Raw genomic sequence first — 26,057 nt, 5'->3', positions numbered from 1 at the left:
GCGCTCCCCGCCCGTTCCACTGGTGCGCAGGCGCCGCGCGGCCCCGTGGTGTCGCGCTTCCGGTGTGCGCAGCGTGCAGGCGCGCTAGAGGCGGAAGCGCTGGGATTGGCTGGCGCGGGAGGCGGCGCGCGATTGGTCGGTTCGAAGCACGGCGGCGCGATGGCGGTGGAGGCTGAAGTGCCGCGCGTTGTGGCGGAGTGGCGGCTGCGGGACGTCCGTGAGGGTGAGAGGGTGGCAGTGGGGTAATGGCTGAGGGCCGGGGCGGCCATGCAGGGGGAAAGGGAGAGCGATGTGAGGTTGGATAACACCGTGAGGGGGAAAAGGGAAGGGGTGGCGGCGGCGGTGGCGTCTGAGGATGATGTGTGCGGCCTTCGGGCTTCAGTGAGCACTGGGGGATGGCGTTGGAGGGGTTATGGGGTTTGTACTCTCTGCTACCGCTCCGTGTGGCTGCTGTGCTCTCCGCTTGTTTGAAGTGTTTGCCTGCTTATCTGCTTATCTGATTTGCTTAAACCCATTTTTTCTCCCAGTGTGGGTGAGCACGGTCTGGGACCTGGATTTCACAGAGACGGAACCGTTGGATCCCCGCATTGAAGAGGAGATCACAGAGGATGGGCTGGGTGCCTTCAGCTCTCTGTACCAGGCGCTCACACCGTTTGCCACTGGGGATGACAAGAGCAGAGGGGTGAGGTGGATGGATGGCAGTGGGCTGTGCTGCTCAGCAGAGGCTCTGTACCTTTTTATTGCTCAGTTTGCCCTGTCTTGAATCTCACAGCAATATTCTACTATCAGCCTCTCATCTGACATACTCACTGGAATGTTTTAGATGGAGCCTCTTTGTGTGTTAAAATATATATACAAACACAGTTTACTGAAACAGTGATGGGAAGGTTCAGCCTACAGCCATACCACCAACACCTGCCTCTGATGTTGGGAGCCAGCATAAGAAAATAGGAGGTGTTATTTTTGGGGCAGCCCTTTTCTGCAGTTGGTTACAATAGAGCATGAGAAAGCATTCTGTGCGTCCTTTACCTGAATTTCTTATATTCTGCCTGTGCATTCTAATGCATGTGTGTAATAGAAATGCTGAGTTGCAGCTTGAAGCAGTGATGGAGCACCTGGTGGGAAGGCAGGGCCAACCCAGGGGAGCTCAGGTGTATGCAATGTATCCGAGTGACGAGAAGGGGTGGAGCCAGGATCCAGCCCTTCCCAGACCTCATTTTAAGGGTTAGCTGTAGAGGCAAGGGGGTCTCTATAGAGATTCCTGCCTACCTGATGCCTTCCAATGGTAAGCAAATATTTTTCCTTTGTTTCTGTATCCACAGCTGCTCGTTTGGGCTTGTTCTCATTTGCTGCAGCCCAAGCTGCTGTTATTGCTGTGCATCACATGGAAGGTGATTTTCATATGGTTTGGCTTATTTAAGAGAAGTTTATTTAATTTTTTTTAATTAGTCTGTTCCCTGGATAAACACTTTTCTTGCAGTCAGTGTTGTACCTTTCTAATTAAGGTCTTTTCCTTTGTGGATATCCTTGTAGAGAGGTGTGTTATTATTGGGTTTCTTACTGTTGTTCTTGTATTTTGTTTTAGAATATCTGGCGTTTGTTTGTTGAAAACAACCTCTCTCGTAACGCCCTTGTGGCTGTGTGGCACCACTTTGTCCAAACAGGCCTGAATAAAAGAGCCAATGCACAACAGAGGGTTTATGCTCTCCATGCAGCTGGGTTGTACTTCTTACTGCTTGAAATTCCAGGTGAGTGAAGGGATTCACCTCCTTATTGTTGAATAAAGCATTGTTTGTTCTTGGAAGGGGTTAATATTCTTTGTGTCCAGAAGATTGCTCACGTTTCCTTTTCTGGACAGGCAGTATAGCTCATCAGATGTTCCATGATGTGATGTTTGATAAATGTCTTCAAACCCTGACAAAATGCTGGCCTCAGGGACAAAATCTGATGAGGAAGAGGAAGAAGGTGCATGCGGAAAGCTCTCAGACCAATGCAAGAAGAAACAGAAGAAAAGGAATGGCAAACAGGAATGGCACCTCCAGTGTAAGATGTTTGTGTAATCTTCAGATACAGATCTCTATTAGCAAGCAAATAATTGGCAAGCTTTTTCAGTTCTAGGTCAGTGTAATGCTTCTCCTTGCTTTTTCAGCCCATTTTTTTCCTCTTAACCTTTTATTCAGCTATTGATCTCTGCTCTCAATCCCCTACCTATTATTAGGAATTTCTAGAGGTGTGATGATTCAACATCAGCTGCAGTTCTTTGGCTGCTGACTAATAGAACAATAAAGCTTGTATGTCTGTGATGTGCTGTTAGTTCAGTAGCAGAGGGAAAAACTAATTGGTATAACCTTCAAGAAACTCAACAAGGTTACAAATAGCAGCTGAGTTTCCTTACAGCTGGGGTGTTGAGGGCTAAGTGCTGTGTTTAGCTGTACTCAGCTGACAATTCTGGTGTTTGTAGGGTTGTTTTTCTAAGTGGCACTGAGGATTTCACATCAGAAATCCTGAGACAACAGGCAAGGGAAGTACGGAGCAGATAGCATGGCAATCACTGTGGGATGCATTTCCAGGTGTCAGATTAGAACTGAGGTGGCAGTCTCTGGTTCTGAAGGACTTTCTCTTTTAAAATCTTTGCAGTGAGAATAAGCTCTGCTGGAGCTTTCTTGTATCCAACCTCCATCCTGTTGTCTGTTTTGCTGTTACTAAGTGTGTTTCACTAACCTGAAGAAAAAGATTGAGAGTTTTGGATATGAGGTATTGCAGGACCTAGCCTGGGAATTCTGGGAAGCACTAAAATGTGTGAGAGGGATCAGTCAGTGCTGTGGGATGGGGTGATTCTGTTTCTCTTACTACCAATACAGATGGAAGAGGTATTTGAAGAGGAGGAGGAAGAGGATCGTGAGAACGTTTACTTTTCAACAGATGATCTTCTGCAAATTCGCAAAGCAATCTTCCTTCTTTTACAAAACTTCTTAAGGTTTCTACCAAAGTTCTCCCTAAAAGAAAAACCTCAGTGCTTCCAGAACTGCCTGCAGGTAATGAGATTCCTTGAGCAGAACGTTGTGTCCCCCAGCACAAACAGGCAGTGCAGAACACTGGATGGCCACAGAACGTGGGCAGTGCTGCCTTTCATGAGCTGCCCCCACAAATATTGCTGTCTGTGAAGCTCAGGCAGGTTGTCTGCTCTGTGGCTGTCCCGCATGCTTAGCATTTGCTGGCTACTGCAAGCAGGGCAGTTAGTGTTCCATTATAAGGTATCAATCCTCCCTGTAGCTGGAGGAGAGATGCAAAGTATTGAGCCTGCAGGCTTTGGAGCCTGCTTATGTTCTGCTTTGACTGAGGGGTGGCGGTTTCAAAGCTAGAAAGGCTCACGTTCTCTGTTCTGGCATCCATGCAGACCTGCACAGCTTGTCCTCATGTGAATTAGCTAAGTTTGGCTTTCTTTCCTTGCAGACTTTTGTTGAAATGACAAACTTTGAGCCAGTGGAACGCGAGTTTGAGTTTTCAGCAACAATGTGAGCAATTGATTCTGACTGTTTAAACATTGCTTTAAAAAGTAAAGCCCTCAATGCTTGGGTTGTTATTATCTTGCTTATACCAAAATGAAAGCATTGATTTCTTTTACTCGAGATAATTAGGAGGTGTTCCACCTAGCTAACAGTAAACAACATTTAGTGAATATTGAATGTTTTCCAGTCAATGACCATATGTAGCTGTAGTAGATGTTTCTCACGTGACAGATGAAGATATCTCTGCCTTCCTCTGTTTAGGAACATTACTCGTGCCAAGTATGTCCCTGAGCTGGCCTACCATGGACTGTGGTTATTGTGTTCACCTCTACATGGCACAGAAAATGAGGTAAAATTTGGGCCACATCTTTTAGAGTTCTCACTGCTCTATTGAAAAGCAGATGTTTCTTTCATCCTCTGCACGGTGTTTGGCTTGCATGTTTTTATTTTACATGATATTTACATTTCTGTGTGTATGTTTGCTGGGTCAGTGACAAGATGCTTTTTTCTACCCCGATGCTTATTTCTTTGGCTTGCTGGATGATGCATTTCACGTGCATTATGTTCTGTGCTTTAACGACTCTTGCCAAGTGAATCAAAAACAAAGGACAGCTGCAGAGGCATTGGATCTCAGATTCTTAATACAGAGAGTTCCGAGGTACTGCCTTTGCCTGAAGTTTTCTTGTTTCCTGCTAGGTGGAGCTCCAGCACTGTTGGCTGGTGTGCAGTGGCTTTGGATTGTGCAGTGAAGCACGATGGGAAGCAGGGAAGTGTTCTGCTCAGATAATTATAAGCAGGACTGATGCTAGTTCAGAGAATGCTGTCGTCATGCAGCATCCAGTTCTACCAGAAATCTGTCTGCAGCTTTACATTTTTATTTTGTTAAATTATCAAGCACGCTGTGTCATCTCCTGCTTATCTGTGTGCTGCTCTTAGGAGATGGAGCTTTTGAACTGTGGGTGTGACTGTGCTGCTGTGCTTTGGAATCAGCATAATCCCATCTGAACTAGTTTTAAGCTAGCGAGCCAGGGTGCTGTTGGCCATCTAGTCAAGAAAGCCTGGAGCTGAGTACATGCTAACCTGGTATACTTGTAGCTGCCCAGCCAGGAAGCCTGTGTGTTTCAACCACCTCTGTTTCTCAGTGCAGCTTCTCAGAATGGTTTACATTTGTAGTATAAAGAAGATCCAATAGCTCCTCTTTCAGACCCGCTGCGTCTTCCCTGTCTCTCCTGTTAGGCTGCTCAGTGAGTGTAAGGATGATGAGGCTGTGGTCCCTGAAGTGCAGCAGGGAGGAAACTCCCAACATTCACATGCATGTGGTGGTAAAACACACTAGGAAAGATAAAACACTAGGAAAGATGTTTCTTGTATTATTGGTCCTCCCCGTGTTATTCCACCAGAGGTCATGATTTGTCAGGTGCTATTGTTGGGTTCAGAGTTATTTCATAAACATGGTTAAGAGTGCTTATCTATCTGCTCTGCTCGAGATAGATGAAGATCCATCTTGCTGCTGAAGGTGAACCTGAAGGTAACCTTTTCCTTCCAGATTCTTCGCTGTGTCTTCCAACGAATCCTCAGTGTCATTCTAATGGTGCAAGGTGGTGCAGGTTCCAGGCATGCAGTCCTTGCAATCACATCAGCTGTGATCAGTGCCAGGAATCAGGCTGTAAAATTCATCAGGTGAAGTACAAAGCTCTGGCACTACCCTTCCTGGGTAGGTCTGCTTTTTCTTCTGGCTGCCTTCGCTTTACTCTTTGGTTGATAAAGGGGTGAGACAAACTGTGAATGACTTTGATGTTGTTTGCACGATTAAGGTTTAATTAAAATTCCTTTAATGTAAGTTTACTGAACTTGTTGTTGGAGGGGAAATAAGGAGCTGCTAGACAGTGAATTGACAGTGAGTGGAGGGGACGTACCTTCTGTGTTGTGCTTTCTATTAACATGCAGGTCACTTCTCTTTGGCTCTTTGCTGCCTCTTGCTTAAGGATATGTGTTGCCTTTGTTTGTTATTCTCCTGTGCGAGGATCCACGTTGTTCAAAAACACATTTTGTGTAGAGATGCCCAGACAGCGTTCAGTAAGATTGAGAATAAAGCAGCTTTTCTTTTGCCCTCTACTTGTAGAAAAGTATTGGAAGGAATGTTTTCTGTCTGAAATGTCAGGTCAGTGCAGAAGGTAAGGTCTGCTCTCTGACCGTGTCTCCTACACCAGCACTCATTACTCCTGAATATGCCCTCTGCCTGACTTTCAAAATGCATTTCAAAAGGAATGTCATACGCTTGATTTTTTTTGCTCTGATATAAAAACAGCCTTACTTAAATGTGCTTGGCTTTTTTTCCTGTGCAGTTCAGTAGTAGAGGAGCTGAAGGAAGCTGCCTTTCCTGTTCTTCGAATATTACTGCAGCACATCTGTACCAAGGTATGCTAAGTTTTGGTGCATATTGGGCTGAAGAACTTTGGTGTGAATACATTGCAGTACATGTAATAATTAAGAAATCTGTTTCCATGGTGTTTTATATGGAAAGGAAAAGATTTTCCTTGTTGTCAAACGTATTAACAGCTTGATTGCGCTACATCCTGCAAGCGTGCTGACACTGCCCACCTCAGTTAGAATTAGTTGTGTCCCACTTCTGACCTTTCCAAACTGTGCAGTTGCTTTCAACACTCTTATTAGGGGAAAATGAGGATTATGAGAGCTCTGTACTGCCATGTAGAAGCACTGCTTCTGGATTTAATCAAGCTCCATCTTTGCTTTGGGGAATTTGTGCTGCCTGTGGTGAGTGCTGAAGCAGTGACCAAGGAAGTTGGGATTGTTGTCCCAGTGCTTGCTGGTTGTGCCACACTGCCCCATTAAATAAATATTTCTCTTCAGACCTATACAGCCTCTGGCTTCTGGGACAGTGTTGGAATATCACAGTGCAAACTGCTTTTGGTTTTCAGGTCCCAGATAAAGCTGATTATCGCACGTATGCTGCGCAGGCCTTGGTGAATTTGCTGAATAAACTCCCATCTATGGAGTTTGCTGACTTCATTGCTTGGCTTTATAAATACTCACTCCACACAAAAGTAAGTACATCTCCTTAATATCCCAGACTTCAGCCACAGTAATTCTTTGGAGATGGCAAGCTTAGAATCAGCCCTGAACAGGGCTGTTATTGCTAGCTAGAGGCAGGTAGGCTGAGTAGGTAATACCTGTGTCTGTTTTACACACTAACAAAATGCCTTGTGTGCTTATTTTTTTCAGATTTCTTACAGAGTGTTTGCACTTGATGTAGCTTTAGCTTTGTTGGATTTGCCTGAGAGAAACCTGGACTCCTCTGTGTCGCTGGATCACCAGAGGTTTCTGAAGCACAAGTTCTTAGTGCAGGTCATGGTGTTTGGCCGCTGCTCAGACAGAGCACCTGTAGTTCGTAGCAAAGCTCTGAGCAGTTTTGCCCACTGTCTGGAAATGAAAGCTGCTGCTACTTTGGATAGTATACAGGACTTGTTACAAAGTAAGCACTATCAGTAAATTACCTGGTTGAAATATTTCTTGATGTGTCCTGGGAGATTGTAGAACTGGTGGTCAGGATCTGTAACACCTGCACAGAGCACCCTTGGTGTTTGCCATAAAGGAAGTAATAGATGTGTCTTACTTGTAGCCTTACATCTGGAAGGTGCTCATTTTGTGTACGTGTTCTAAATAGATTACTCCATGAGATACTTTTGATGGGTGTTTACTGAAACCTGAAATTGTACAATTAAAAAAAGTTAATTTTTGACTGAGGGTTGATTAAATCCTGAGTTGCCTTTTGCCTCTGCTAAATTCGTTTCTTTGTGATTGGCATTCTGCACTCCCTTGGGTTTGGTAGAGGCCAGATGGCACAGTTCAGAAGCGTGCACACAGCATCGTGTGGTTGGATGACTTGCCTGCAAAAAAAAACCCAAAAAACAACCCTAAAAATCAGAGTGACAGAATATGCTGAATGAGAACGATTCATTTAATTTCTTTTTTAATTTCTTCTTGGCAGGCTATGAGCACGCAGCCTTGGAAGCAAACACAAACAGCGCGAGTTTGATGCTCAGTGAAGGTGTGGAGTCATTCTCTTATGATAAGTCTCAGTCTTTTCTTGGCATGCTGTTTGCTAAAAATGTGTATCCATAAAACGTGGGGCATGCGTGAAGCTCTGTTTAATGGTGAATCACCTTGAGTGAATGCATGCCTTTTTTATTCTTCAGCTTTTAACTTCTCTTCCAGTTTTGTCCAGTCATCCACTGAAGACCTTACCAACTTTCAAAACGATTGAGCTGACCAACAGCAGCAGTGCTGCCATGGTGGATGGTAGGTGATAAATTACACCAGCCTTTCATGTAGCTTTTCAGAACTTTAACTAAAATCATGTTTTCTGAAATCTGTTCACTGCCCATTTCTCAAAGAGCAGAGATTTGTTTTGTACAGCTATTTAAAAAAAAAAGGTGATGAAGGGGTGGAAGTGCTTGCTATACAGAAATGCTATTCCCACTTAAATTTGGAGAATACATTTAATTGTGAAATACTGGTGTTCATTTGTACTAATGTGGTAGCAATACTCATGGCAAAGCAGATAATTTATGCTTTCCCAAAAGGATGGTAATTGATGTGGGATGTAGTGCTTGTAACTCCATAGATTTAAGGGTAATTAAACCTCTTGCTTCAATGCACAAAGAACGGATATATTTTCACTGCGTAGAACACAGCACCTTTGTCTGGCACTGTTATGCAGGGAAGCATTTAATTCTCTGCAGCACCAGGTATTGGCTGATGTTAAAAGCAAAGTGTGAGGTTAAATGGGCTGACGTGATGTCAGTCTGCTAGCTCTAATTTCTTAATGGCATGAAATCAGCACAGAAGTTGGCTTTCGTGGCTGTGATATTTCATAGAATTCCTCTTCTGTGTGGAGGCCTCACATTCAGGCCTCTGTCAGCATCTTCCTCTCAGTTGTTGCTATTCACCTCTCTTGAACTGCTGACAATTCAATTTACTGCTTAGCTCACATCCTGCCTCTGTGTCTTTGTTACATTTCTCATGCTGCTCTTCGTGTGGGATCTCTCCATATCTTCATGAACCAGGCTCCTGTCTTCTCTATTGAAAGCTTTCTTTCAAAACACTTTGCTGATAAATTTCATTAATCTGCTCTCTAAGATAGAAATATCCTTCAGGCCACTAAAGGTATTGTGTATTCCCTGTTCAGTTGCAGACTCTGTGTGGCAGAGGATGCCTGGTTTTGTATCTGATACCCAGCTGAGCATACGCTTGGCACTTGGCAAAACAAATTAAGCAAAGGACTGGATCAAAAAGGGCTGTCTGAGGCTCAAGAGGATAGCTGCAAAACAGGCTTCTCAGAGCCAGTCAAGGTGCATTAGCAGAGCTGTCTGGCACACGCTTACTTGGCTTCTGCCTGTGCTAATTTTGCACTTCTATGAAGACCAAACAGCTCGTATTTTAGAAGCAAAATAAATCTTCGCTGAGGATATTCAGGACTTGCTAAATGCACCAGGGTAAAGATAAGAAGGGTAGGGATAATCTGCAGGGTGAAGTATATTCTACAGAATATGCAGTGCCTGTCAGCCTATAAACACTCTTTTCCCTTGCTAGTTCTCAGCCATTTAGAACTCAGCATTTATTTGTTTGGTTGTTTCTATTCCTATGCCACTATGCAAAGGAATCCATGACAGTTGGCCAAAGTTGATCATTTTAGCAGATTTGGTCACCTTCACAAGAGCAGTGTGACTGTTCTCTTGGCAGCATCTTGCAAAGAAAAGGTGTCTTTTTCTGTCAAGCTATTCTCAGGAGTAAGATGCAGTTGCAGTTACCTGTCTGTTAAGAAAGCACCAGTCATGCAGATTAAAATCCCTTGGCTTCCTTTGGTTTTTAAAAAAAAGCCTACTCTAGACCCTCTGTTTATTGGTTCCTAATGACTAATGCTTTCTCTTAATGGCAGCATGGTGGCTCTCCAGATGAATCTCTCAAAGTAACAGATTTCTGAATTTGGGAGTTCAAAATGTTCTTAAGAAATCTTAATTTCCAACTTTGAAGGTAGCCTGATACCTTTTACATACAGAAATAAATGAATTGGAAGCTACAGATCATTTTTGCTGTATCAAATGATTTGGGGTATCACTTGATTTTGTGCTATGTCCTGTGATTTATTGTCAAGATGACAGAACTTGGATTTTCCTTCCCCCTGTCAGAATGGCAGCTGCAAAGGAGAACCTGCATTCTTTCTGTTTGTTGTTGTGCTTTCAGTCTTTTTCTCTTGCTCCTGAAAGTAACAAACTGAGCACTGCAAAGCATGCAGGGGGAGCTCAGGGTGGGTGTTCTAACTTCTTTTTATCCTGGGTTTCATAGGAAAGGAAATCATGGCCCTGCTGAGACTGAGAGCTGGGGATGAGAAAACCACTGTGAGGAAATCTGCTCTCCAGGTATGGTGTTCTTTGCATGATTTCTTGTTCTGCGTGGTTACACAGAATGCCACTGGAACAAATAATTAAGCTGTAGTACTGCAGTGAATTGTGTGTAAGTTTGCCCAGCTGTAGCTTCTTGCTATTCCCACTGAGTGCATTCAGTCCTTAAAAAGGTCATTTTTGCTAGTTCTTGATAAGTAAATAATGCAAGGAAGAAAAAGTGTTCGAGTACTCTTCTGCTGGCATTCACTTAGTCCATCATTTAGAAAAAGAGCCTCTTTCCAAATGTCAGTAGGTATTTAACTTAAGTGACTTCCTTATAAGCTGAGGTTTAAGAGGTGCTTTGTTTGTTTCCACCTTGTTAGCAAAGAGTTTGGCCTGTAGCTGGCATCATTCTGAGGAATGCACTGCTTTCCTTCTTGCTTAACTTCTTTAATTAAGAGGTGAACTTTAAAAGGGATCTTCTTCAATGTGAATTTCACTGTTTTATAGAATACGGATCTGTTGTTGACTGTCTCTCCCTCACTTAGTCCTCTTTCCCCTAGTTTTCCCATCCTGGTCAAATCACAATGAGAACACCTCAGGTCAAGGGTTTCTACTGTTTTGTTGGGAGGTTTTCAACCCTTTTCCCTCTTATTGGCAGGTGAAAGATGTAGGTCATAACAAGAGAAACGTTGGCTTCAAAGGGGAATTGCAGTATTGACTCAATGCAGAGTTTTCTTATACAATCTGAATGACTGAGAAGATTTTCTCTTAGCATTCTGTACCAAGTTCTGCCCAGTACTTAGAAATTATTACTGTTATGTATCTCACTGAAAGGGAAACATTGTATTCCCTGCTGACTTCAATTAGAGGTGAATTTATTTCTGATTCATTACCTGGCGCTCCTGGCCTGTATTCCCAACAAACTTATGCTCCCTTCTGACTTGCAGGTCTTTACAAACATCCTGAAGCACAAAGCAATCCCTTGCACTGCAGAAGATTTGTCCACTCTGCAGGACCGCTGCAGGGACCCCGCTGTGTCTGTGCGGAAGCAGGCCTTGCAGTCTGTGACAGAGCTCCTCGAGGTGAGGAAAAGAGCAACACCAATTCTCACCCAGACCTGACGTAGCTGAAGTCTAGGTTAAGAGGATGGGGACACAGCAAATCACTTGTTCATTCCCCACGTTTCATTTTATGGCTGTGTTTAATTCTATACTTTTTATTATCTTTTGACTGGGAAGCCATCACTTGCACATACTTGCCATTTATGTGGGATGCTTTCAACTACTGGAAACACTTTTTTTTTTCCTGCCTGTTGATTTATGTGTCATGGAAGTGATGTTTATGTTGCTGTCCTTGTGAAATGTAAAAACCTGAGTCACTTTGCTGAGATACAGCATGCTGATGATGGCATTGTAATGTTTTTCCTTCTTTTCTATTTATTCTCAAAGGTTTGGTAACTTAGTCACAGAGCATAAGGTTTGTATTAATCAAAACTCTGGTTTTAGTGTTAAATCATCTGCAGTACAGTTTTATTGTGATACACTCATAATTATTTATAGGGTTTCAAAACAAAGTGTTGCAGTACTTTAGCCCAGGTAGTTTGGTCATAGATAGAACCTGTACTTTCTGCTGCCAGGGAAATGTGTTCTCTTGGTTCATGTGCTGCCACATCATGCCACTGCCTAATTGTAATTTATTTTACAAGTTAATAGTGAATCTATAGATGATTTCTAGGTTTTTGTTGATCTTACCTGTGCTTACAGGCTCACATCATGACTAAAGGATGTTTCTAACACACTGTTTCTCTCAGGCTCAGTACGATGATGTCCTGGTGCACAAGGCATGGTTGACTGGAGTTGTGCCTGTTGTGATGGACTCTGAAAGTTCTGTTCAAGAAAAGGCCTTGGAATGCCTTGATCAGATTTTGTTGCAGCACATAAAGCATTACAGTAAATTCAGGAGGGAAGACATAAAGCAGGTGCTGGCATGGGATCTCCTGACGTTGCTGACTTCAGAAAGCCAGGAGCTGAGGTAAGTGTGGCTGTCCTTCCTTGTGGGCTCCTCTGGCATTTCCAAAACACTCCTTTGTCCAGTAGATCTTTGTTGCCTTTATTATCTTAGCATTCGTGGACAAAATCCAGATTATTTTATTTAACTTTCTAATCCTATTAGAACACGCAGCTTTTCCTTTACAGGAGGAAATGGCTTAGTGACCGGAGGACTAAGATACAAGCATGTGCTTAAGTTCTCAGCTTTCCCATCCTCTATGTGACCACAGAACAACGAGTGTCACAGTTTAAATGCACGTGCCACCTATTGTACCGGGGCAAAAACCTGCATTTATGGGTGTGTTTTTTTTCTAAGCTATTTGCACTCAAAGCAGACCATGAAAGTGCACGTTGCTCTAGAGGTGGCAGCTGTCATGCTGTGAACTGCCTGTGTTGCTCTGCCAGTTCCTAGGGCAGAGGAGCTGTCAAACATACACATCAGCAGTTGGTGAGAAGAGTGCAGTTGTGCTTTGTGTTGAGTGTTTTGATTTGCTGCTCTTGTTACCTGTGCAGTCTCCCTGAACTCTGGTGTTCATACACAGGAATGTCACTTGCTATTCTTGATGTGCTGGTAGCAGCAGGAATGTTAAATGGAGGTGTTCTGATGACAGAAGTAAGAGAGGCTATAGAAGGAGAGGAGAAGATCTCCTCTTATTAATTCTGATGTACAATATGTTACTTATGACAAATGGAATGATTCTGTCTGATTGCAGAACGTTGTGGGATGGAGCAGAAGAAATGGACTGATACAGTATGACAAGGACGCAACATTGATTAAAGACAGTTGTGTGTTTATTAGTCAACAGGGCATAATGGCTCAGAAATAGAAGATGAGATACTGGTTGTGCTGCCTTGCCAATCTGTAAAACTGTCAGCGTTCTAATTTAGGCTATTTTATGACACAGTTTGAAGATTCATGGTACCTTTACTTCGTGACCTCGGAGTACCTTGCAGCTTGATGTATCTTAGAATAAATCTGTCACTATGGGTATAAATCTGTCACTCTAGCTATGGGTAGTTGGAGTTAAACAGAAGAATGCAACTGGTGCTGTCCCATTAAGGATGTTAAATAAAAACTGCTAGAAAGTCTTTGGTACAGGTCTTTAGTTGTTGAAGTATCTTGATTTGTTCTGATACTGGTTCCTCTGTCTGATAGGCACATTCACTCCAGGTCTGTAGTGCATCAGGATTGATCTGCACTGCAGCCATCAGAGCTGCTAACAGAAAGTGACAGCAATAAAACCCGTGGCAGAAATCCTGATGTATTCTGAATAGAAGGAAAGTGAAGTGATGGCAGCCTTGTGCTTCACTGTCCATCCTGGACAGATGTGGCATTTTACTAGTGGTGTCCAAGACCTCAAGAGTTTTCTTCACTCCTTGTTTATCTTTTTTTTTTCTTGTAGCTGTTATATGAACAAAGCTTTTCATATTTGGTCCCGGCAGAATAAATTCTCCTCTACTTTCATCAATAACGTGATGTCTCATGTGGAAACAGAGCATGCTGTACCAGCTTGGATGTTGCTTGCTAAGGTGGCAAGTTCTTCACCCAAGCTGGATTACTCCAAGGTCATCGAGTCCTGGTACACTGTCAGCAGGTATGTGTGTGCTTTGAGCTCCTCTATTCTGCAGGGAAGAGCTGGAGGTAAAGATGAGCGAGAGAGCACTATCTGTCCTGCCACAGACACAGTGCTGCTCAGATCAACATTCTTTATTCAAGCAACCACGTTCTGCAGGTAGGAGGCAAGCAATAACCCACAGATTTGTGCAGCCATCAAGTCTTACACTGAGCTTTTTGAGTTTTCGTTTGGTTTGATAAGCCTGCCTTGATAGAACATAACCAAGATGCATGGGTTTTTCTGCTGTGGTTGGTTATTTTCCAAAGCGTAAATTTTTGTCTGCTCTGCTGTTTTCCAGGCAACAGAACACGAGCAGTAATACTACAGGACATGTACTGTTTGTCATCAGTCATGTTGCAAAGCACCTCCCTAGGAGCACCTGTGAGAGGCTGATTGGTGAGTGGCCCTGAGAAACTGCAGAGTGGAAGGCACAGTTCAGTTTTGTCTCCCATCTAAGAGTTATTCTCCATGGAGGGTTGCTTGGCCTACAAAACCCCCATGTTGTGTGTCATCTCCTTTTCAGATAACATCAAGCACTGGCTGAAGGAGTTTCAGTGTCCCCTGGAGGTGATCAGCTCAGCTGTGGAATCTCTGCAGAAGCTCTGCTGTGCCTATGCAGGTGTCCCAAAGAAGACACAGGTGTGACTTAAAATGCTTCTTTTAAAATAGTTTGTTTCACACATGTAAGGACTGAGACCTGAAGGCAGCTTCTGTCTCCAGCCTGTTGTTGGTTGTCTCACTAAGCACAGAGGATCCAGCTCCAGCCACTCAAGTTTGTTCTACTCAGCTGCCTTACTTGGTGTGTTGCAGTTTTGCTGGAGAGCCTCCTGTAGCTGAGGATGAATTTGTAAGAGTTCTTTCTTCAGAGGCTTTCTTTGTTTATTTTAACAGCTGAAATAGCTTGTGCTGACCTGTCAGCTTGCAGCATTCCTAAAGCAGACCTTCACTGTCAGTGAATCCTAAGGCTTGCTCCACTTGAAAGCTATAAGCTCAGGTTATTCTACATCAGAGCTGGTGCAGAAACCTGTATTTTTCTAGGTCCCTTTTAATGGGCCCAAGCCCAGAGTTAGTAGCACATCATATGCATGTAAAGATTTTAAATTGGGGATTTATGTGTGGAGATGGTAAACAGAACATAGTCGAGATGTTAATAAAGTGGCTAATTAATTTTATTATGGAACAGGAGCTGCTCAACCAAGTGTTTGGAGACTTAATATCCACTTGTGAAAGTTATATTTCAAATATCGTTCTCAAAGAGGATGGAGCAGAGCAACTGCAGGAAGATCTCTTGGTAAGTTTGGTTCCCCTTTGTGGGCTGGTGAAAGGATGAGCAGGTTCTCAAAATGAGGGGTCTGTGAAGTTCATGGCAGTAACTGTTACACAGGAAAATCCTGATGTAGGTGCTTGTGTATGGCAATGGAGTCTTGACTCTATTGGCCTGGAAGCATTCAGCAGTTTGATAACTTAAAAATAGCTGTAAGGATGTGATGGCCCCTGTATTTTCAATAAAATGAGGCTTTTTCCTTTGCTTTTCCACTCATGCTCTTTATGAAGTACTTCAGAAAGTAAGTCTGTAAGATGTGTAGGAAACATTAAGGTTTATTTTAATGTTATTAGTATACTGGGGGGAGGCTTAGTGTATTAAACAATCAATATTTGCTTCAGAGCTTCACTTTTTGTTTGTTAGCTGCTGTCTTGAAAGGATAGAGGGAGTTGCAAGTTGTTCTTGGAGATGTAACCATGCTGACTCCTGCTGACATAATTTGCAGCCCAGCCATGGCCTCTAGTCTGCAGTGTTGCTTTCTCTTTCTGTAGGTGAGGCATCTCTTCCTCCTGGGTGAGGCTGCACAGCTGTGTCCAGCCAGAGTGGAGAAACGCATCTTTCTTTTGATCCAATCCATTCTGGCTTCTTCTGAACAACGTGAGGCTCTTTCCCTTCTGCCTTTAATTTTCCTTTTATGAACGATGCTGTTTCCCAAAAAGCACATTTTCCTTCCTGACCCGTTCCTTCTTAGTGTCTCCTCCTCCTGATGGTGAGGAAATGCCAGCTTCTCAGCCACTGTCTCAGTTCAGAGGATCAGCCATGCCTCCAGTGATCAGAGCTCATGCATTCATTACTCTTGGTAAGTGCTGTCCTGCAACAAAAGAATGCTCTTATGTCCCTTTCCCACCCTTCCTGTTTGCTCTCTGCTTCAAGTTCTGTTCAAAAGCCATGTCAGCTCTACCAGATAGATGCAGCACTCTGTTTTGTTTTGCTTCTGCTTGTAGTGTTCAGCAATGCAAATATCCATGGTAACAAGTTGCACAAACCATAAAAATCTATGAGACTGTTTTTCAAGTCTGTTAATGCATTTCTCCTATATAGTATTCTTCAGACATATGTGCTGTCCTTGTACTCAGAATTGGTTGCTGTCTAGCTGAGAGATCTTCCAATTTGTAGTAGGGTGCTCAACAGAGGATGAAGAAAACCTGATACTTTTGGTGCAGAGTAGATCAGAATTTCTATATGTAGTTACTTTTTCTCCTTGGTATGAATGACCAAATTCCTTTGTGATGGAAACCTGGTCAAATCTGCAATTCCAGTATAAAAAAAAAAGGGCTCAGTGAAGCTTTGGGTATTGTAGCTCTGCTGTAGATACGAGCAAATCTCCTATCTGTTGCAGATAGACAGAATCATTCTTTCCTTAACTGCTTTGGGAACTTTAATACTTCTTGGACTGAGCTTAAAAAGTTAGGAAGAAGTGATGTTAGAATGCAGGCTGTTTTATTTTAAGTTGGTTTAGTAATGCTCTTAGAGGTGGGTGTCTCCCTGCGATGCCTATGACAGCTGGGGCTGTTCTTTTTAGCTGCTTTGAATAATACCCTGTACACAGGAATAGTTCACTGTGAGGGAGGGAGTTTGGCATAGAGACCCACACTATAGGTCTAAAAAGAGTTTGGAAGCGCTCCTTGGAGTATAATTTCTTTGAGAGGTTGTGCAGATTGCTCGTCAAGTTTCAGCATATGTTTCATGTTTATTCACCTGTTTACTCCAATTCTTCACTCCAGTTCTTCTCTTGGCTCATGTCGGCCTCGGGGTTAGGAAGAATACATCCACACCACTGACAGCCTCATCCCTATCTCACAGGTAAATTGTGTTTGCAGCACGAGGATCTGGCCAAGAAGTGCATTGCAGCTCTGGCTCGAGAGCTGGAGGTGTCCCAGGACGTGGCTGTGCGCAACAACGTGGTCATCGTCATGTGCGACCTCTGCGTCCGCTACACCACCATGGTGGACAGATACATCCCCAACATCTCCTTGTGCCTGAAGGACCCACATCCCTTCATTCGGAAGCAGACGCTGATTCTGATTACCAACCTTCTGCAGGTAAACAGAGGTGCTCTTCTGTTGTGCTGAGCACTGACCAAGAGGTTATTGCTTATAACTTGATTCTAGAGCGTAGCTGCAGAGTGTCTTAACTTGTGAAGGCTTCAAGTGTGCATTCTGTTGCTTTCTCTCAAGGTGGGCAAAAATCAATGACACTTAGCACAGCTGGATGGCAAGATTACTTTTATTCACTGGTTATCTCTTATCTTGGTTTCTGTGAATTCCCTTCCATTTTGCTCCCATATGAACGAATGTACCGAGCATCGCAGCACCTTTTTTCTCTCTGCTTCTTGTTTTAAAGTTGTGAAAGTGGAGAGGCTGACAATATTTGCCCCTCCAGTGTTCATGTGAAGCCAAACAAAGCAGATTCAGAGTGTGTTTGGCTCTGAAAACAGTGTTGAAGAGCATCTGTGCCTTTGGCACTGGAAAGCAGATTTTTCTTGATTCTCCTTTTTTATTGGCCTGTCTGGTGAACCTGGATGCTGTGTGCTTATTCTGCTTCAAGCATCTCCTAGAACTGTATTTTTTGAGGTTTATTTTCTGTATGCAGCTGTGAAGTTGTATAGCTTGTTTATTTCTCAATGTATATTCAGGCAGGCTCCATCAGGTACTGCCCTGGCTGCTCTGTGAAGATTCACACGAGTTTTTCCTGGTTCAGGCTAACTTATCATCTGCCCTTTTATTTTAGGAAGAGTTTGTGAAATGGAAGGACTGTCTCTTTTTCCGTTTCATTAGTGTCTTGGTGGATCCAAATCCAGATATTGCCAGGTAAAATACTCATCTGTAAAGTACTGAAGGTGTTGAAGGTGTTTATGCCTTGTCTTGTAAAGCTTTCTGCCACATTCTGTAGTACTTTGACGTAGCAGAAGAATTGTGCACACTGATCATAAGTACACATTCGTGAGGTTTTTGTATGTTTCAAAGTCTCAAGCTGCTTTGTTTTGTGGGAAACGTGAGGCACTTTCCTCCAAGGATGGAAGATGGTGTTGATACTGGATGCAAATGAGCCTTGGACAACTTTCTCTTATTTCTGCCTGGAACATCCAGACTGAAGTTTGGTCTTTCCAGGGCTGTCAACCCATCATTGCTTACAGGTGCACGTTCACACCTGCTCTTCTCTTTTTTAGTATGCAAAAATGTCTTTCCAGTAGGTGGTGGCATTGCAACATCTTGTTCCTTGAATTCTAGCTGTGGAACACACTGCTATTTCATTGGTAGCTTTTCTTCTTTGCATCTGCATTCAGAGGCTGTATCTACATAAAAGTACTTTCTTCAAGCCTGAGATTGACTTTCACCTCCTGCCAGACTTTTGGTGATTAACTTTTTGCAAAGTGCTGTGTTTCAGTGACTTTACTCATAAAGGTAATGAAAACACTGTGCCTGCATTCGAGTTCAAATTTATTTCTGTCTCAGTTTTAATGGCAATAAGTGAGTAGTACTGTGGATGCTGGCAAGTGTTATTTTCTTGAATGAAAAAGAGTTTGAGGTCAGTAAGCTAGGATTGTTGTTCAAACCCAGGTATAACAGGGCAGGAATTAAATGGGGCATTGAGGGAGACGTGGGAGTGGAGAGCTCCTCCTGTAGTGCTTGTGACCCACTGCTGTGTTTCAGGGGTGACTTCTAGAAGCTGCCTAGTAAGTTCTTCTTCCTTTCTAGGTTTGCAGAGTTCTGCTTGGTGCATCTCTTGCTGAAGAGGAATCCAGTGATGTTCTCCCAGCACTTCATCGAGTGCATCTTCCATTTCAATAGCTATGAGAAGCATGAGAAGTACAACAGGTTCCCACAGAGTGAGAGGTCAGCTGAGCACATTTCTCCCTCCTTAGTGCTGAATGATGGCCACGCAGCCTTTGGTAACAGAAGGCATTTGTGGCACTTAACGTTGTGTATGCAATGTGGGAAAACAGCTCAAAGAGATGGTGTTGAATTAAGTGTTCTGCTTTCTCCATGAGACTTCTGGGAGAACTTCTGCATGTAATTTGTGGGAGCGTGTGGTATCTTAGCACATTTATGGGTCTTGAAAGTGACATGCAGATATTCCTTGTTGATTTTAAGTCTTACTATTTCTGTGAGATCGCATAATGTGACTCAACCATGTGAAATGCCTTTCTCTACTACAGGGCAAAGAGTCTCTTCTCTCTGAGAGGAAAAGATAACAAAGAGAAAAGGATGCATATCTACAAGTTCCTGCTGGACCACTTTACAGACGAACAGAGGTTCAGCATTACGACGAAGATCAGCCACAGTGTCCTGGGTAGGGGCCACCTTTGGGCACACATCTTGTGTCTATTTAGAAAACAAAACCATAAGGCTGTGAGTCCTATGGTTGTTATCTTTCTGTCTTTCCTGGCACTGCTTTTTCCATTAAAGTGATTTTTTACTTCTTCCCTGCCTGTTCCAGCATGCTTTGTGGATGGGGTCCTTCCATTGGACATGGAAGCCAGTGAGCTGCTCTCAGATACCTTTGCTATCCTTAGCTGCAAAGAAATCAAGCTGTCAACAATGAGATCAAAACCTGACGAGGAGATTCAGCCTGATGAAGATGAAATGGCAATGGCTAATGCTGTCATGCAGGCAGCACAAAAAAAGCTCATCTCACAGGTGAATGGCACGTGGGTCTGGGTGGGGAGAGGACTGTCCACAGTGCTGAGAGGGCTTTGAGCTTTCTGTGTTGGGAAGACTTGTCAAGCATTATTTGAGTAATGTAATGATGCCAAGGACATACAGTACATGTGAGTTGTTATTCAGGCTCTGTCTGTAGATTCACTCTGCCCTGAGGGCATGTATGGAAGCGCTGTGTGTTGCAAAAACAAGATGTTAAGGCTGGATTTGTAGCAGCCTGTTGTACTTGAAGGGTCAGTTGGGCTGATCAGAAATGCACTGCCTGGTTAAAAAAAAATAAAAAGCACAAAACAAACAGCTTTAATTTGTTTAAATTTGTTCCACAACCTCCTATTGTTAAAGCATCTGAGCCTAAATGGTTTCTGGTGCACCTTTAGACAATTTGCTTTCAATGTGCAAGAGGACTCAGTGATACCTCTTGAAAGACTTCCATTTAGGTTAAAAGCCTAACCTGCATGCTTGTAGTATAAAAGTGGGCTTAATTGTGGTAATTCCTATGCCATGAAGCAGTAATTTCTTTCACTTAGGCCATTAATCTAACAATGGAGTGATTTCTCCTTTATTGTGTCTTGCAACTGTTTGTGCCTTGTTTAAACAAAGGTTCAGAAGAGGAATTTCATAGAGAACATCATCCCAATAATCACTGAGCTGAAATCCTTGATGGAGCGGAAGAAGATCCCAGCTCTTAGGGACCTTATGAACTACTTACGGGTGAGGAGAAGTGTTCTCTTGTTGTTTTTTTTTTCTCCTCTTAACTTAATGTGTTAGATACATAACCAGTAATGGAAGGAACAGCCTTCTTAGAAGGAAATTTGGAAGGCATAGGATGTTGTGACACTGCCACAGTGTTAAATAAAGCAGGAGGTGGAGGGATTTTAGATTCAGATCTCACAGTGTGTTACGTGTGAGCCTCCTCGTGGAATGTGGGCAGAAAGCTTGAATGCTGGAAAGGTTTTTCATGTTCTGAAGTACAGATTGGAATTTAAACTCTTAGTCTGTTAAAAACACCTCTGCTCTACCAACTGGTATTTCCTTTTGCGCTTAAAGCAGCTGTGGTCTGAATGGAGGCATGAATCAGCAGTCAGGAGAGACTTCTGAAAGGGTTTAAATATTCTTTATTGCTGCAGGAAGTGATGCAAGACTACCGAAATGAAATTAAAGAGTTCTTTGCTGTGGACAAGCAGCTGGCAGCAGAACTGGAGTATGATATGAAGAAGTATGAAGAGCAGCTGGACAAGGAGAAGTCAGACCAAGAGCAAACCTCAGCACCACAGGCAGAGGTTGGTGGGGCCATTAACTCTGTAAGCCTTCTGTCTGCTCTGCAAAAGTCTGTGTACAAAAGTTTGTGCACAAACAACACCCAAATTCCATACATATGGATGTTGTAATGTTCTCATACTTTTGTGCATTTGCTGACAGAGGCTTTGGTTTCAAAGTCATTTAATATTAGAAAAACTGCAAACAACACGTGTTTGCCAAAGACAAGTAGCAAACAATTAGTGTAAAAAGAATTGAATTTAAAGGGAAGGATGAGTCTAATTCTCTACTGTCTGTGCTTACATGCTGCATCTCTCTGTTTCCGGAGTGATAAAGATGATAAATGGGTCAAAAAGAAAAGGGTTTATTTTGGCTGATTTTATACTTAAATGGAATGGAAACTTTATATCTATGCTAGGCATGCAGATCTCTTTTTTTTTTAAGCCCAGTGTGCTTGGCTCAATTGTCCCAAATTATTTGAGATACATGCCTTAAAATGAGATGACTTTTACCCTGGCAGCTCTTTTCTTTTTCTGCTGACCTAAAGAAGCACTTATATTCTAGTTTAAAGGGCTATATATACATATCAAAACTTAGTGTTTGCTGCTCGTTACAATTTTGGCCAGTGAATTCTTTCTCCCTGGTATCCATTTACGTCCATCACACAAAGGATTCAATCACACAACAAGCTGTTCTGTATGTCTCCTATCTAGAGTTGTCTGCACTTGTGTCTGTTTTTAGATCTGCTCTTTCCTTTCTTTCTGCAGCAGCCTCTATCTTTGGAGATGCCCTTACCTTCTGGTGCCCGGAGCGATAATGCCCAGTCCTCTGTGAGTGGGAGGCAGCTCTCATCCCCTGGATCTCTTCCTTCCTCTGTGCCTTCTGAGTTTATTACACCTAGAGCTGATGTTCCAAAGCAGCCCTTATATGGTCACAGGTATGGGTTTCTGTTTATATGTCACGTCATGCATTTCATCTGGGCTTGCAGCAATAAGTCACTTCAATGTTGCTGTCTGTCTCTTGCCCCGTAGGCCAGCATCCTTGAGCACACTTGCCATCCTGAACTCTGCCTGGAAAGCAGTAGAGGCCAGAAGCAAGCAACGCAGCAAGAGTGCTGGGGGGATTTTATCAGCTCAATCACTTCCACCAAGTACAGCTAACAGCAAACAAGGTAGAAAGATTGCTGCAGACTTACTCAGTGTTGGCCTGGGTCTAGTTGACACAGCATGGTTGTTAGACCCATGAGGTCTCTGAACATTTCTATTCTTATTTTCTTGTTATATGTAGCTTCTTTTCAAAGTGTGAATCAGCTGTCTACTGGAGCACATGATCCTGTGGGGGGCCGTGCAATCAGCACACCAGAACGTAAGTAACCCAACAGAACCCTTTCCAAATTGGGCTGAGTGCTCCTTCTGTAAGAGAGGTAACAGTGTGTGGCTTCCCTGAAGGGCAGAAAAAACTAGTCAGGATTAGCTATAGATCATGTACTTATCTAAATGGCTGTGGTAAATAAGAATTACTCTGAAACTGAAGATCTCATGGGAAAGGACACTACAATATGGTTTTCATTTACACATCATAGGGTGTTACAGTATTGAATCAGTGCATGAAAACATTTTCAACAGCCCAGAATAACAACGAACCTACTGCCCTTTCTTCTTTTATCAGCTGTGGATTGCTGAGAAGGCATGTTGTCCTTCTTTAGCAGGTTATGTTGCCCAAGCCGTGCAGGACTCTGTTGTCCCTTAATTCTCAAAGTGTAGCTTAGCACTTCTAGACTGAATTACAGAACCCTGCTGTAGGGGGAAATACTCGGTTCAGTCCTTTTCAGCTGTACAACAGGAGATTCCTTTGTCCAAACAAAAGATCCCAGGTGAGTTGTGACCTGCTTCTGTCACTGGAGCAAGCAGTGAGCTGTGTCAATTGAGATCTGCTCAAGGAGGATTAATAACCTGCACAGTCATTTCTGAATGTTCTGCCCTAAGGAAGAGCTGAACTGAGCTTTAGAGAAGGAATGATGTGTTTTTTTTCTACTCTGCTGTAGGCATTAAAGTGAAAATACATAATGATGAATCTCTAGTACACAAATTGTGAGTCTGCTGTGCTTATATCCACTGCAGCTGAATTGCCATCTCATGAAAGTTGACCTTCAAAAGCTATGCTTTTTTGGTATGTTGTTTTTTCTGACAGCATTCTGCAGTCTTACAAATGAAGCTGAGTTTCAGCAGATTTCCTTCCTTTATGTCAGTTCATGGGCACACTGAACTCCTTTAGGTCTCTGTTTCTCATTACTTTGAACTCCCTCCCTTGCTCAGGAGTGAACTCCAATTAAGTTAGGAGCCCAAGTGAGTGTCTGACAGGTCAGTTGTCATCAGGCAGTGAATTTTCATGGGGCAGGGATGATCTGGAAACACAGGTATGAGTGTGTTGGTTTTTGCCTGTGTCTGTGCAAATACCTGACCTGCATGCACACAGGAGAGCCAGCAGCACGTAGCCAATAAGGCAGTCAGCTGTGTGGCAGCCTGCAAATACCTGACATCCGCGAGCAGGCAGGAGCAAAGCAGTGGCAGTGATGTGCATCCACTGGAAAATCTGGCCCTTCTCCTCCCTGTGTGCTCCAGTGTTTGGCTCCATTTGTCTGTCTCGATGTTTCTCCTCGCTGACTGAACAGCAGGCAATGATCTTTGTGCAAAAAAAAACTAGGGTATGTTTTTAGAGAGCAGAAATCTTTAATTGCCATATCTCTGTCTGGAAGCTTGCATGGCTGTTTCTCTTAAGCGTAAGCACCATATGGCATGCAAGGAGGAAGAATGTTAATCTGCAGTGGCACTAAGGCTGGATTCCTACTTAGTTTCAAGGCAGTATGCATCCTTTGGTGGAGAGACAAACTGTATGAAGTGGAATCATCACTTCAGTTCTTGCGTTGAACCATCTGCATGGTGCTGCTGGGTCCTGCAGGCTGACAGACAATCAAAAGGAAGCTTTTTTTTTTCCTCCAGGTGCATTGTTCTAAAACTGTTGGAGATGGAGCTCTTTGTAAATCATTTTGTACTTGAGGAAAACAGCTGTCTCTTTATCTCACTCAACTGTTCTGTCAGTCTGTCCTCCCTGTCTGTCACCTCCTTATCTCTCCTGCAGGTTACTTTGAGAATGGCTGAGTGGGTCTGGACAAGTGTGCATTTATTCACTGTGATACATAAATGCATGTTTTGAAGATAATACTTTTCTTTGATTGCAAGGGAAGCCTCACTTGACGGCAGCTCTTTAGCAGAGTTTCCATTTCCTACCCAATAAAGCGTTTTCTACTGTAATTCCTTGTGAAGGTTTCTGGGAAACAGGAGCATAAAACAGAGAGCTGAGAGAAGAAAAATCTGAATACTGTGACATCTCTCCTGAGATAAATGACAGGAGAGTGACGGCTCACAAGTATGGGCTGTTCAGGCGAGCTAAATTCTACCTAGTTTCCCTGTCAAGTGATTCCTTGTCTGGCTGCAGACAGTTCCTCTTGGAAGGGCTGTTCAAATCCTTTGTCATTTTTCTGCCCCACGTTCTGCCCTGATTGGGCCACACAACTAGTCTGACTGTGGTGCTGAGGGCAGTTCACGAGGTGCTGTGATGGTGGATGATGGCTCTAGCATCTAGCTCAGGACGAGGAGGTGCCCCAGCGAGGTCCCACATGTAAATTAATTTCTTTCATACACAGGGAAGGCTGTAATTCAGGAGTATGAACCTGATGTGCACAGATGGCCCAGATGGGCATGTTGTTTGGAGGGGCACTGAGATCTGCTGAGTTGGAAAAGAGAGATGCTTTGATCGACTACTTGCAGTTAACTGGATATACCTATTCTATGTGACACCTGAGTGTTATACTGCAGCACATCTTCCCTCTGGCTGTGTCACAGGCAGCTCATGCGTTGTTTTTTCTTTCAGAGACCATTAATGACTTGACTTTTGGTGCTGGGGTCAGTTACATCAGCTTGACGCACACACCTGGTTCTGCTCAAGGCAAGTTACCCGTGTTTCTAGCTCAAGGAGGGTAAAAACACAAATCTGGCATCTTAAAAATATGAAAATGTGTGCATTATTTGCAGAGAATAAAGAGGCTGAGGAGCAGCCGGGAGACATTATCTGTTTGACATCACCAGAGAAACTGTAAGTTCCATCTAGCTCTGAAACAGTGACCACAGTGAGAAGGAATGCTGGAGTGCTTCAAAATAAATGGTGACTTTGTTTCTTCCTAGGCCATCCGTGCCACGGGAGTGGAAAGTAGAATCTCCAGCAAGGAGAAAAAGCAGTCGGAACGGCCCTCTGAGGCGGTCCCGGTGGAGAACTCCTCTGAAAACAGAAAACTGATCCTTTCAGTGAACTTTTGTACAGAATCTTCATCACGTTTTGGGAAGTGTTGTCTTTTTTTGCTCTGTAATGACAAATCACTGTGCACAAGTGTCCTTCCTCGCCTGTTTTTGTTCAGATCTTACATGTCTGGAGTATGGATGCGCAAAGTCTGCGTTAACATGTATATTATAAGCTGCTGCTGCTGTTGGCAAAGCTCAGTGAAGTGAGGAAGTGAGAAAGCTCTAGTATTAAGGGAGGCTTGCAATTCATTCACAGGATGTATGATTTGTCCATTTGGAAAAGTAAAAGCAATGTTGCTACAAGCCTAGCAATAAATGCATTTATCGCAGCGTGCAGGAAATTGAATGGCTGGGCTTATTCACTCAGTCCCTCATTGGTGATGAGGGTGTACTTGGTGATACACTCAAACTGCTTTAATTTGAACAAAGGCAGAACAGCTTGTCACTGCCACACCCCTAGATCTGGTAATTGCATGCTACATCACCTCTTATTTGTTGTGCAAACTCCTATGCGTGTGAACAACCTTCATGTTCTTTTATACAGAACATTTCCATTCTTGAACTGTGCTATTTCCAATTATTAAGATTTTATGAAAATAAATGGTTATAGAATTAATTCCACCCACAACTTTTCCCTTCTTTTTGATACAAGTTATTAAAGCAGGATGTGAGTAACTTGCTAAAATCAAGGTGGGTAAGTCATACGTTCATAGCTTTGTGCTCTGTCCAGAGACCTTGTTTATCAGGAATGTGCCTGGTGAATACTGGCTTCTGAATGCTCCTGCCTCCCTCTGATGCCATGTAAACCTAACTGAAGTTTTCCAGTTGCTAATTTTTATTACAGGGCTCAGGCCCTGGATTTTGCTGCAACTGGAAAATG

At 43.2% G+C, this 26,057-nt stretch overlaps 1 protein-coding gene across 2 annotated transcripts; it reads left to right on the top strand.

Annotated features, from left to right (window-relative positions):
- Nucleotides 1–158: 158 nt before the first annotated feature.
- Nucleotides 159–25,798, top strand: NCAPD3 (non-SMC condensin II complex subunit D3). 2 transcript variants are annotated; one of them, XM_042882278.1, is made up of 35 exons: nt 159–223; nt 528–682; nt 1,586–1,748; nt 1,859–2,043; nt 2,862–3,035; nt 3,454–3,515; nt 3,771–3,858; nt 5,056–5,189; nt 5,855–5,927; nt 6,449–6,574; nt 6,753–7,002; nt 7,519–7,578; nt 7,746–7,829; nt 9,876–9,949; nt 10,864–10,998; nt 11,727–11,947; nt 13,368–13,559; nt 13,879–13,976; nt 14,104–14,219; nt 14,764–14,871; nt 15,396–15,501; nt 15,596–15,703; nt 16,708–16,946; nt 17,635–17,714; nt 18,603–18,740; nt 19,064–19,197; nt 19,345–19,544; nt 20,166–20,276; nt 20,693–20,845; nt 21,590–21,759; nt 21,854–21,993; nt 22,110–22,187; nt 24,753–24,827; nt 24,914–24,974; nt 25,064–25,798. In XM_042882278.1, exons 1-35 carry the CDS (start codon nt 160–162, stop codon nt 25,173–25,175), a joined length of 4,467 nt encoding a protein of 1,488 aa, XP_042738212.1. In that variant the 5' UTR covers nt 159; the 3' UTR covers nt 25,176–25,798. The 2 variants fall into 2 exon arrangements, with proteins under 2 accessions (XP_042738212.1, XP_042738213.1); XM_042882279.1 differs by lacking the exons at nt 159–223; nt 528–682 and adding an exon at nt 1,238–1,285.
- Nucleotides 25,799–26,057: the final 259 nt, after the last annotated feature.

This window comes from Lagopus leucura, unplaced genomic scaffold (genome assembly GCF_019238085.1).
Source record: "Lagopus leucura isolate 7727_CA_CO unplaced genomic scaffold, USGS_WTPT01 Super-Scaffold_100034, whole genome shotgun sequence".
NCBI classification, from domain to species: Eukaryota; Metazoa; Chordata; class Aves; order Galliformes; family Phasianidae; genus Lagopus; species Lagopus leucura.
Note: the sequence above shows the minus strand (reverse complement) of the source record. Positions and strands in the feature narration are given on the sequence as shown.